Genomic DNA, 13,142 nt, shown 5'->3' with positions numbered 1-13,142 from the left:
AGGAGTAGAAGATGTTAGAAGCCCACGGCGTGGCTAAACTAACGCAGAGGGAGGCTGCAGTAGGGTTGGTCTCCGAACATGATTAAAAAGCAGATGTTACTCATGCATGGTTTATTAAATTATAGCGAGAACTCAGATTTTACTAGGATTGAACACGGTTCTCCGTGGTTTTATTTGACGATTGAGCCAGGTGACAACTGACATACGACTTGCAGAAGATACCTGAGCTGTGGACTGGAGGGGCAGGAAAGAACTTTATTTTTTGCGTTTTTATAGAATAGAGGTTCTTAATTTTAGTGTCTTAGACTCAGTCTTTACTGAAAAAAAAGGCGCTTTCCCCCCCCCTCTCCCAGGAAAAGGTGTTTGACTTAAGCATCTTGATGTGATAACCTACTGGAAAAAGTGGTTTGTGCTTTGGTGCTGTGAGCTTCATCCCCCTTTCCAGGCTTTTCTTAGCTTACACTGAGCTAAAGCAGCATCTCCCTTAGGATTTTGCATGAAAAGGATCATCAATAATGTTAAAAATTAAAATCTTACTTTGAAAACGCAACTTTGGCTTTAGTATCTGTTGAGGCAAACGGTGCTAATCCCAGTCTCACATTTCCTGACATACTTCCGTATTGGAAATAATCCGTATTTCCATTTCCCAGTTACTCTACAGATCCGTTAAAGTTGGGAATTCTGTTTTTTCCCCTTCACAAAGCAGGCGTTGCTTTCATATAGGATTTTTTACTGGTTTAGTGGATTCCTTGAAATCTGCTGTGGGGCTGTGAAATGCCGTCGCGGCTCATGCTTGTCTGCAGAAAGGCTTTGGAGGAGCACTTGCAAGCCATGTTCCCCTGGCAGCGTTTTCCCCCTCATGCTGTACCATCCACTGGACAACAGTGGCAACTATCGAGGAACAATATTACATGGAATCAGCGCAATATTATATCAGATCAGTGGTAAATTATTTCTAAAGCACGTGTATATAATAATACACGGAGCCGGGGGGAGCTTTTTTTTCCATGTTTAGTTAGAATTGGTGTTGAGGTCAATTGGCGATGTCCCAACTCCCTCTTCGTCGGAAGCAAATGTTGAGGTTCTCTATGGGAATTATCTTGGGTACATTGTCAGGGACAAAACTCTTTGGATAACAGCTCCGATCACTAAATAAAAATTTAAAAAATTGCCCTGCATCGGGTCTGCTCCGCCGCTGGTAGCAAAGCATCGCGCTCCCCAAACCCTACTGCTGCACGAGCATCCCTCTGGGGTTACCCGCAGCCCTTTCCCTGCTGCGGTAGGTGCCTGTAAGGTGGGAAGAGACGAGATATAAGGAAGAAATTTTTTACGATGAGGGTGGTGAAACCCTGGCAGAGGTTGCCCAGAGAGGTGGGAGATGCCCCATCCTTGGAAACATCCAAGGTTGGGTTGGACTGGGCTCTGAGCAACCTGATCCGGTTGAAGATGTCCCTGCCCATGGCGGGGGGTTGGACTGGATGGGCTTGAAAGGTCCCTTCCAACCCAAACCATTCCATGATTTGACAATTCTAAGAGGAACGGTCCGACGCGGGAATAGCAGGATGAGTGTCGGAGTCTGGACCTTTCCAAGGACGAACTCTCTGCACTTGCTGCCGTGGGGGACGGAGCGGGAACCGGCATAATTAAAAACCACTTTGCCATCTAACAAATGCCTTCGTTGTTTTAGTTGCTCATTAGTTAATTTTCTTCTAATGAGGCTCTGTTAACGTAATCATCTGACATTGGGGAAAAAGAAAGTGGGGGGGAGAACCCAAGTTAAAAAGAGCCTAATTAGCAAGTTAATTATAGCGAGCAGGGAAATGTTCTGGTTATATAAATAAGCTATTGTTATGCACGCACAAGCCAGGCCACGTTAAAAACTGCCACTAACTGTCTAGAGGTCAGGCAAACGCTGTAATTCAACATAAAACAGAAGTAGGGCTTGTTTGGCGGGACGCCTCATTAAGTCTTGGGGTCCTTTCCTGCCAAAAAAAAAAAGGGAGTTTGAAAATCCGAGCGGTTCCCCTTCCCTCCCTCCTTCCCTCCCTCTCCCTCCACCCCGCAGCTGAAACCAGAGCGGGCAGGATCGGGATCGGCGGGGCTGGGAGGTATAAATGGGGGGCAGCCCCTGCCCCGGCGGGAGACGGTGCGGAGGGGCTGTCGGTGATGCCGTCATGCCGAACAAGAAGAAATACAACGTGAACGGAGATTCAGGGATTAAAGCCCAGGTGAGGGCAGTCTTTAGTACCGTAATATCATTTTTCTATTTAAAAGTACATTTGTTTCTCTCTACTCCCCTTTTTCTCCTCTTTTCCTTGCTGTTCCCCGCAATCACTTGTTTCTGGAGCTGACTGCATCCCCCGCTTAGAGAAAATCCCGGTCTCCGGAGGACTTCTCTTCATTTTCTCTCGGGAGCAGGAGGTTTGAAACGATGAAGTGTTGAGCAGAACACATTGCTCTGGGGTTGTTCTTCGGAGCAGCGTGGCGGAGAAGTGGATGGGTTTGCAAACAGGGAGATTGCCTGGAAAACCTCGGCTGGCGAGACTTTTTTGCTTGGTGAAGTAGCGTAGAGCGGCTCTTGGTGGTGGAAACCCCAGGTCGAAGTGAGACTTAGCTCATTTGAAATGTAACGAGCACGCACTTGCATTTAGAAGTCATTAACCCCTTGTACCTCTGGAGGTGAGGTTTTTCAGCTTGAATCGTTGGGTTTTTTTCCTGCCAGAGGTTGAAAGCAGCAGCAGCTCTCAAAGGCTTCACGATCTCTCCTTTGAGCTTGTACAAAGCTGGCTGTTGCCTTCAGAGGCGTTTCGGTTTGAGCTGAATGAGTTCAACCTGGAACCAAATCACTTTCTCATCTCCGTCTTGAATGCTCCCATCTTTCCAGCCGGGCTGGAACGTGGCGCGTCGTGCCGTCGGTCGCCTTGTGCCGTTCGGTAGGGATTTCAACCAGAGTTTTGGTCTAGGTAAGCAAGGTCTGGTTTTTTCTGGCGGGATTGAGTGTGCGTCGCTGAAATCTCAGCTCTAAAATGAAGCTGTGTTGTGGAAACTGGCTTAAGTATATTCCTGCTGTCACTTTGTACCCTTCACATGTCCATGTGATACAAAATTGAGTGCTGGATGAAGGTGGTGTCTCAAATAAATCAAATTCCAGCGTCCATTCCTGCCCGCTCGCTCTGTTGTTCGAAGGATAAAGTCAAAAGGCGTTGGTGAAGGGTCAGTGCTGGCTAAAAGCAGACCTGAGCCTTGACCTGGCGGACAACCCTTCCCAACGTTCTCCTCTTCTGATGCCTCCTTCCACCTCTTGCCAGTCAGTGCCATGCTCAGCTAAAGCTAAACCCAGCTTGTGGCAGCATTTAAAGGGTTTAAACCCTTCAAGGGGCTTAGGGCAGGGTTTATTATAAAGTCTAGTTCTAGTTCTGCCTGATTTGGTTCATGACTTATTTTGCTTTTCGGCATGTTCTTGCCTATCGATGTTGTATGTGGAGGTACTCCAAGAGCTCTGAATGCAATTATCAATATTACCGTGTCACTTGAAATAGTTGAAATGTTGAATGTCCTTGAAGAGATGATGTGGAAAAAGGAAATGTTTACTATAATACGAATTATTCACTCTTTCTTAGACTTCCAGTGTATCTCGCTTTGCCGAGAGCATCGTTTCGCACAAATAACCTGATGCTTTGATGAAGCTGCTCAGCTGTCGAGGGATTTGTTTTAAATGAAAATAAAAAAAAGCAGTTATTTCAGGGCAACAGCTTCTTAGAAAAGAAATTAAAAAATGGTGTGTGTGCACAGACCCCGTCCCACCGGGATCAGAGGTGTTAATCCGCAACGCAACTCTTGACTGTAATATGAGTTTGATGTGGTTTTTTTCTCTCCCCTGTGTGTTGCCTGGTCCGGTGTTGTGCTCTTGTTTGGTTTAAGATTAGCAGGAAAAAAAAAAAGAGCTTCCAGGTGCTGCTGCAAATCCTCTCCCAGGTCCTTTCCCCCCTCCCCAGCAGCTTGGGCTGGCTGTCCCTGCGCCAGCTCAGACTTGGCTTCACAGGGGACTCTGAAGTAGCTGCCTGAGACCCCCGTCACCTTTTTCTTCACTTACTGGCCCAAAAAGCCGGGTACCAGCTCTACAGCATCACCAGCCCGTCTCCAGTGCGATGTCAAGTGCTGCTACTTAAACCACTGAGCTTGAATTTGAGTTCCCAGAACGGGATCAAATTCTTTATGGTTAGGTGACTTCTTTAAACAAAACTAACTTCTCAAAATACCCCACGGGGTTAGTTAATAGACTCAATTAATGGCTTTCAGTATTTTGGAGATGTAAATCTTTAACCCCGTTGCACCAGATTGAGTCAGTTTATGCCCGTAGCAAAGTCCAAGGAACTTTGCAATTGGAAGTCGTGTTTCCCATTTCCCTGGGTTTTAGCACGAATCGTGAACATGGTGGGAGTGTCGGTGGCTGGCTTACAAAGCGATGAGCACTGGGAGTTAAAACATTCCCTAAAACAATAAGCCTGTTCTCCTGAATGCTTAAATATGGCCCAGTAGCCACGTATAGAGAGAATTAAGAGGGACGTTGAGCTGCTGGTGTGGTTTTGAGATGTGCCGTGGCTGCTGGTGTGGTTTTGAGATGCGCCGTGCCCCTTCGGGAAGGCAGGTGGGCTCTGGGCAGTTTTTGCGTCTGTTGAAATGTGTCTGATGCTCCTGAAGCCCGTTGGTGTCACCAGCTGAAGGTTGGCACTGATGCGAGCAGAGAAGCGTTAAGACAAGTTCGACCCGAGGTGCACGTCAACGGGGCACGGATGGGTTGAGTTTCTACTGTAAAATCGCTAATAATCATCTGTAAGAGCAGGTGTTTGGTTTATGTGAAAAACCTGGACTTGGGCAGTTTATGGGAAGGAAATACTGATTATTTGGCCTTCTTGCTGTTCTTTTCAACCAAGGGCAGGAGTAAAACAAAGCTTGGAGAAAGAGGTTCTCCTCCTCCAAGCAGCGCATCGGCCAGGGAAGGCGTGAAGCCACCGCCAGGAGCCTGTTCTGTAAATACCGGTGTTAAATGTCATTTTCCCCTTAAAAGTGCCTGGATAGAAGTGAGACTTCTTCACTTATCTCTTCTGTCCTCTGCATGCTTTAGAGCAGATCAGCTTTGCTGACTTAAAATAAATATTTACCTCTCGGCTTGGCGGTTATCGCGGCCGTAACGCGGGCAGGGCTGAGCCTGGCTGTGCTCGGCTGCTCTCAACCTGGTCTTGGGGCTTCGCAAATGCTCCTGGGGAGTCTGAAATCTTCATTCCTTGGTGATGATTGAAATGGAAACGGGCTGGATTCTTCAGCTCAGGTTGGGCAGGTTGCTATTTGTCGTCCACAACAATTTGTTGCAATGAGATGAGCTCCATTAAAAAAGAGGGTAAATGCAAAATGACGCAAAATGTTGGTGTTACATCCGTTGCTGAGGTACTATTGTAGGCGTTGCTGGTGAACGATAGTCGGTTCCTCCTCTCCATCATGGATAATTACATTTTGCCAGTCTGCACATTGCCTCATTTACACGCCTTATCCTTCATTTTTTGGTTTGCTGTATAAAGTTGCGTACTCTTAAATACAATACTCTTGAATACTTGTGTTCTCCAGGCATTCATGCTCCCAACAGTTACAACAGCCTTGAGTGATGCATCTAATCTCAAATGTTTCTTGATATAGAGTGCAGCTGGAAGCGGTATTTGTGTTTTGATTGTATTGAAGTGTTTTTATTTTTGCCTTTTGTATTTCGTACAGCAAGCAGGGAGCATCTCATACTGGTCACCACCATAAATGTTGCGAGATAGGTCAGTGTCCGCATCAGCTCTGCGAATGTCGGGTGGCCCTAACGGGGCTTCTCTTGCGACGAATAACCCTTATCGTTAGCGTTTTGGAAAAATAAGTTTGTGTGTAATGGAGACAGAAGCTTTCTAATTTCTACGGTTAAAAGAGGAGCCTTCAAGGTATTTGAAAGACAAGTGTGTCGATGCTGCGTCTGGTGGAGGGTCTGAAATTAAACGAAGTAGGCAACTCGGCGTACCCTGTGCCCAACTAAATAATAGGAATTGCGATTCAGCCCGTAACTGAGATGGTGTCGGTGTCTGCTCAAGGAATCTTCTGTATCAGACTGTTGGGATTTTTACATCTGACTTAACTATTGATTTCTTTTAACAGATCCAGTTTGCTGACCAAAAGCAAGAGTTCAACAAGCGCCCGACGAAGATTGGCCGCCGTTCGCTTTCCCGCTCCATCTCGCAGTCCTCGACAGATAGCTACAGCTCAGGTGCGTGCCATCACTGCATTGATGGTTCCTACTTATTGCCATAATTAAAAGTTTAAGATTATTTAAAAGCAAACTGAAATCTTTTACAGTAATGTAATGTACAGTTATGCTCCTGCGAGGAGCAGGGAGTTGGACTCGATGATCCTTATGGGTCCCTTCCAACTCCAGATATTCTATGTTTCTGTGGTCAACTGCGTCCTCTTAGAGCATCTCTGCAGACCACAGGGTTTGTCCTGCATTTTGCAGCAGCTCAAGGATCTCCCAGTTCTGCTGCCTCGTCGGTAATGTCGGAGGGAAGGCATGGGAAGAGGGTTGTTGGTTTTTTTTTTCATCTTTGTGTATAGTTGGATGGAAAATTACGTTATTCTGCTGCTCTTAACACTTCTCATCCTTCCTTATAACCTTTGTGTGCCGTGGCTGCTGGCTTTCCTCCTCTCTTCCCCTACGTTTTCTTTCCAAGCTCAGCAAAACAGTGTTTCCGTTGTGTTTGTGCTTGCATGTCATCTTCCCTTCCCGTTCTTGAATAAATCCATGTGGATCCCACAGGATCTGGGAGTAGGTTTGGACTCACCCGTTGCACGTCAAGTTGGAGTCTTCAGAAGAGCAACGGTGACCTTTGCAGGCCACACGCCTCTTCTGTGTTTTTGCTGCTGGAATCTGTAAAATGAAGCTTTTAGCGAGCGGTGGACTTGCTGTTTGGTCTTGCTAGCTGTACTTATAGGAACTCACTGGGGGGGGAGGTTGGGTTCGCTGGGTTTTTTTTATTTTGTTTTAAATTTCAGGGCTCTTCTGAAGTCCCAGATATATTTATGAAGATTGGTTCTGGAAACTTGATTTGTCTGGAGTAATATTTGGTGTTTGTGCAGCACTATCCAGAAACCTTCAGGGTCTGGTCCCCCCGGCAGCAGGCTCGTTCCTTTGAGACATGGCACAGCAGAGTTTTGTTTTTTCCTGCGTAGGTGCTCAAATTGGTTTGTTTTCTTTGAAATATGCATCATTTTCAATGTAGACGACTGAAACTTAATTTCTGGAGCAGTCCATGATGATTTTGTAAAACCCAATCAAAAGTAGATCCCCATGAAAACCAGACTAATTTCATTGAGTGCCCTGTTCATCAAACATTCAACATTTAGAAATCAAACACTTAGCAATCAAACATTTAACATTTAGAGCTGATGCAAGAAAGGCAGCACAAGAAAGTCCTGAAAACAAGTTTTCTGGTGGAAATTGGCATTTTTTCTTACAGGAAAGAGTGCAGCTTTGAGAGAACGACTGCTAAAACTTACCTTGACTTTGAGTGAAGGAGGCAAAGCTGCCCTGCACTTCGCTAACAGTCTCTAGCATCGGTTTATTCAGCAAATAAGTCGCTGTGACCACAGAGTGCTGAGGAGACTTGGTGCCACCACGCTTCCCAGCACGTAGGAACGTCACCGGCCCGTTTGGTTAAACATTATGCCCCCCAAGTGGCACCTTCAGCTAAATTTTCCCTGGTCCAGTAACACCCATGTGGGACCAGTATCATACCTCACCTTCCAGTGTCCTCTTTTCTTTGGCTTTGAATGTGTCATTAAGTACCATTGCTGCGCTGGAGAGCTTGTGTCACTTCAGGGGTTGGTTATGAGGACAGCGGCTTTCCAGGAATAGGGAGAGGTCATCGGGGATGCTCTGAAATTGTTCAGGATAGGTCCACCCGGGATCCTTGGCACTTCGAAGGGAATACTGCTTGCTACCTGAAATGTTGCAGCTACTGTCCTGGCTGAGACCATCACAGAAAGGAATCTGGATCCAGTTCCCCATCCCTCGAGGAGTCTTAATGCATCTGATCCCCTCCTGGTCCTGGCCCCTTGAAGAAGATGCAGAAGAAATCAGGTTCCAGCGCAAAGCTGCAAAGAGTGGAGACGTAAGCAACTTGAAACTGGAGGAGGTGTTATTCCTCTCTTCCTCCTGACTGTGAAGGCAAATGATCAGGCCTTTCTGGTGACAGGTACCAAAACTCACGGTGGAGTACCGTCAAGAGCTTTCAGATGGGAGTTCAGGTTGGTGGCCGAGGTTTGGCTGCAGACCTTGCAGACGTCTACCTTTAGGCCAGAGCCATGGGGAATAAGGACCAGTCACGGTGCGGCTCTACCACAGTCCTTCACTTAGTCCCTGTCCATGACAGGGATGCACCTCTCCATGACATGGATGCGTTTTTTTGGATACTTGACAGGTCACTGCATGCTTGAGGAGAATCTGGGTAGATGTCTGACAGTTTGGAGCATCAGAGACCACGAGAGCTCAAAGGCGCATCCTACCCTGACCCTCTCAGCTAGATACCTTGTGTTTAACAAGAAATAATTCTGGTTTGGGGTGGATGACATGCTGTGAGCTACGGTTGGTTTTTGCTTGCAGAGTTTGCTGGCCATGGACAGGTCCCATTCTGCACGCCAAAAGCCTGTGGCCAAAAATCAAATCTGAAGGTAGTCCACTCACATCTGCTTGTATATGAGGGTGTTTTGGGCCATATCCCACCTGCAGCTTCCAGCTGCGTGTCTGCTCTTGAAGGGAGGAGGACAGAGCCCATGGGCTCGCACAGGGCTGTCCGCACCGTCCAGCTGTGTGCATGGATGGATGTGAGCCGAGCTCTGCCGCGCTGGCCAGCCCCAGCGCCGGAGACCAGTCCCTCGCCTGTATTATTTCCCAGGGTGGATGTAGCTGACAACTACGGCTGAAGCTGATGCCCATCTGAAGTCCTAGTAGGTCTTGACTGTTGAAGCTGTAGGGAACGTCCCTGTTCTTGTGCCCGTCCTGTCATGGTACGTGTTGGGAGCAAACAGGATAAAACCTCCCATGTATGAAGAACGTGAGCAGATCTATACGAAACGGCTTTGTGGCAGTAGTGCGTTGCCCATAAGAGATCATTGCCTGTGTGCTACATGTAAAACACGCTAGATGAGGACCTACAAGCTTTTCACGTTTTGCAACAACCCAGGTTTAGAAGAGCAAAGGTAACTGGTGGAAGAGTCGTGGTTATCTGGTCCTCTCCGCTCCTGGCAGAAGGAGGTGCCCATTTCCAGAAGATGCAACTGCTGGAGGTTGGGATCTGATCCTGCGCACGTGAGAAGGGAAAGCCAGGCGCAGTCCGATGGCTTCGTCCTCGTTCCTATGGAACGAGCGACTCTTCTTTGTCTCCTTTCCTGGCTCTTGGGTTGCTTCTTGCACACTTGGAGGAACCTCCAGAGCCTCCTCCAGAAGCTTGGAGGAGTCCCCCCGAGGTTGGGGGCAAGCTGGGTGACCCGTCACCCCTGCAATGGCTGTGTTCCCATGCAAAGGGCTTTTAGGAGAACTTGAGGAGCAACGCATGCCATGGCCTCTCCAGAGCGACATCGGCCCGGGCTCTGTTTGCACTTTGTAAGCCACCTGGATTGTGTTTGTAACGTTACCGTCTTCGGTAGCATGTTTCAAGCTGGCATTAACGATTAGATTTCTCTAATGCAGGTCTGCGATTAATATAACTTTTGTACAGGTTTTACAACTCCATCCGATATCTAATCAGCAGGGTATATTTTATGACTGTCATTTTTAAAGACTAATAGGCTGATGAGCCTGGCTAATGTCATCATGTTTGCTCCCCATTCACAGCTGAAAGAAGTTGGAGCAACTTTGGGGAATTCTCCTCCGCCCCTTGCACTTAGCATCTCCTGCTAAAGCATCAGCAATTGCAATTAATTACCTTGTGAAAGTATTATATTTCCTTCCTAATGAAAGCTGCTAGGCTGACAGTCAAGATGGAAGACTTCTGTTCTCAGGACGGTTGCAGGATGGGTAGATAAATCCCATTAGTACATCTCGGTGTGGATCTTTGTCATTCTCCTTTTAGGGCTGAGCAGTAGCACAGCCTAAAGCACCCATTAAGCCCTCCTGGGATGGGAAAAGACTGGAAAAGAAGAAACATGAGGAGCGGAGAGGTGATAATGGGGGGGAAGAATCATAGAATCATGGAATCATTTAGGCTGGAAAAGATCCTTAAGATCATTGAGTCCAACCGTTTAAACCATGTCCTCAAGCACCACATCTCCCCGGCTTTTAAATCCCCCCAGGGATGGGGACTCAGCCCCTGCCCTGGGCAGCCTGGGCCAGGGCCTGACAGCCCTTTGGGGGAAGAAGTTTTTCCCAATACCCAACCCAACCCTGCCCTGGCGCAGCTTGAGGCCGTTCCCTCTCGTCCCATCGCTTGTTCCTGGGGAGCAGAGACCGACCCCCCCGGCTCCAGCCTCCTTTCAGGCCGTTGCAGAGCGCGATGAGGGCTCCCCTCAGCCTCCTCCTCTCCAGGCTGAGCCCCCCCAGCTCCCCCAGCCGCTCCTCCCCAGCCTTGTGCTCCAGCCCCTGCCCCAGCCTCGCTGCCCTGCTCTGGCCACACAAGAGGTGTGTGGAGGTCCCAAGGTTTGGAGGTGGTGGGCATGAGTGAAGAAGTGAGCGAAACCCAAGTGACTCCTCCCAAGGCGTGGTTGGTGGGAAGGCAGTCGTCCCAGCATCTCTGCCCAAAATGATGGGGAGGTGCTGGTGCCGTCTTGGTGATGCGAGAGAGGCCTGGGTGTGGAAACAGCATCTCTGCAAACAGCCAGTGGCTTCTTGCCCTTCCTGCCCATCAAAACTGGGAAAGTCCAATCAAAATCATCAGCTGGTCTCCAAAATAGGTACAACCTGCGAAGCTGCGATGTGGAGCAGCGTGCTCCAAGATGCAATGTGTTGCTAACTGGGCTTTGCTAGAAGCAATAATGGGAAAAATGAGGGTGGTGAAACCCTGGCAGAGGTTGCCCAGAGAGGTGGGAGATGCCCCATCCCTGGAAACATCCAAGGTTGGGTTGGACGGGGCTCTGAGCAACTTAATCTGGGTGAAGATGTCCTTGCCCATGGCGGGGGGGTTGGACTGGATGATCTTCAAAGGACTTTTAACCCAAACCATTCTAGGATTCTATGAAAAACCAGCAGAGACACCATTGAACACAAAAACTTTATCACTTGGTTGCTGTAAAGCACGAAAAATGAAAATACTAACGATCTGTGCTGATCTGACTCTTCAAATTAGAAATAAAAGTCTCCTATCTCATTACCCTTGCCATAAGCCGCCCGCTTTCTGTAGTTGTTCCACTTCATTTAAAATGAGTAATTTTTCTCAACGGGGAAATTAATTGTTTTCTGCGCCGTTTGGGAATGGTTTATCCGCCCGAGGACGCGCCGTGGTGTTCAACAGCGTCTGCTATTGCAAACCAGGGAAAGGCACCGACATGGCGGCTCAGCTTTGGAGGCGAGGGGATGCTTTGGCGTTGCGCTGGGCAAATTGCTTAAATTTTGGTAACCGTTCTTTCCCTTTCTGCAAAACTCAGATAACTGTTATCTCCTCGAACAAAGATTTTGGGGGATCCGCTGGTTTATATCAGCCCAGTGCTTTGAATACTAAAGCGCTCAGCGTTGTGTATTACGCACCGCATGCACGTTATGTGGGCGCTGAAATGAGATTAGAACAGTAATATCTTTAATTAAAGGCGATTGACTTCATCCTCACGCTGTTTCGTAACTTTCCAAAGGTTGTGCAGAACAGAAACAAGATTTGTCTTTTTAGTTGGGCTGTAACAGGGGCGGGTTGCCCCTTTTTTTGCCCGTACCGATGCCAATACTACAGATGTGAGTGGATCCTCATCTAAAATATTAGCAAAGCTGAACTTTGCTGAATTTAGGCTCTGACATGGTCTTTGCTGGGTTAGGACATGGGCTGCAGGTGTCTCCTTTCCCCCCCAACGCTTTTCCACTGGATAACAGTGCCTGAGACCTGCTGCTGTTTTCATCTCTTTGAAATAATACAGTTTACATTAAAATGCTTCGCGGCTCTAGGGAACGTCGACCCTGGTTATGACGCTTTCATTAACCAACCTTTGGGTGATTTGAGGTGATATTTAGGAGACTGTCTATCCCATCCGGTAATTGGATATTTCTAGATTACAGGTGCTAGGAATCCTTTCCTTTCTGTACTTGTTTTTCATTTTACAGGAAAGCAAGGGCAAAATTTACTATTATATACTAGTACGCTGTTACACTACACTAACAATATTAGTTTAGTTACCATGGTGCTATATGCACTGTTATGTATTATACGTCTGTAACAGTAAAAACTATCTGAATATGAAAATCTGGCTACCATCTAAGTGGGTTGTTTTGTTTAAAAAAATTGCTTTCAGCCCCCAGAACCAAGATCTATGGTTTTAAAGAAACCTCTGCACAGATTAGCTGTCTTCAAGGAAATAATCCTCCTTTAACTAATTAATCCTTCTGGAGTCCTTGATATACAAGAGCTTGGTATTATATAAGGTGCTCTTTTGTTATTAAGCCAGGCTGCCGGTCCTTCAAGAGCTGCTGTGGGACTGTGAACACAAATTCAGAAATGCATTGCCGTCAGCGTGTCGTCTGCAGGGTCGGACTTGCCTTTCGCACCCCGCCGAGGACGGAGTCTTTGCAGAGAAATTTCAGCAATGCATAATTCTCCTCCGTAAGCGGATTAAGACCCGAGCGGGTCTTGGGGAGCCTGGCACACCGACAGCGGCAGCGCTAAGCTTTTTTTCCTTGGGATCATTCAAGCGCTTCACACGAGCCAGAAGAGAAAGTACTCAGCTTGCTGGGTGCTGCAAGAAAGACAAACCCATGGCCATGCTGGGGGGGAAGGGTTTAACTCCTTGGGTTGGGTTTTCTGGCGTGAAAATGTTAACAGAGCTATTGAAATCGTAGAATCACAGAATCGTTAAGGTTGGAAAAGACCCTTAAGATCATCGAGTCCAACCGTTAACCCAGCACTGCCAAGCCCACCACTAAACCATGT

At 47.5% G+C, this 13,142-nt stretch overlaps 1 protein-coding gene across 1 annotated transcript in view; it reads left to right on the top strand.

The window, feature by feature from the left end:
• AHCYL2 (adenosylhomocysteinase like 2) overlaps nt 1-13,142 on the top strand; it is a 108,625-nt gene that overhangs the window by 69,186 nt on the left and 26,297 nt on the right. The window contains exon 2 of the mRNA XM_082308293.1: nt 6,184-6,292. Coding sequence (XP_082164419.1) covers nt 6,184-6,292 — 109 coding nt within the window. The remainder of the gene's footprint in view (nt 1-6,183; nt 6,293-13,142) is intronic.

The sequence above is a fragment of the Platalea leucorodia genome (genome assembly GCF_965183815.1).
Source record: "Platalea leucorodia genome assembly, chromosome: 4".
NCBI lineage: Eukaryota > Metazoa > Chordata > Aves > Pelecaniformes > Threskiornithidae > Platalea > Platalea leucorodia.
The sequence above is the reverse complement of the archived record's forward strand: the minus strand, read 5'-3'. Positions and strand labels throughout refer to the sequence as shown.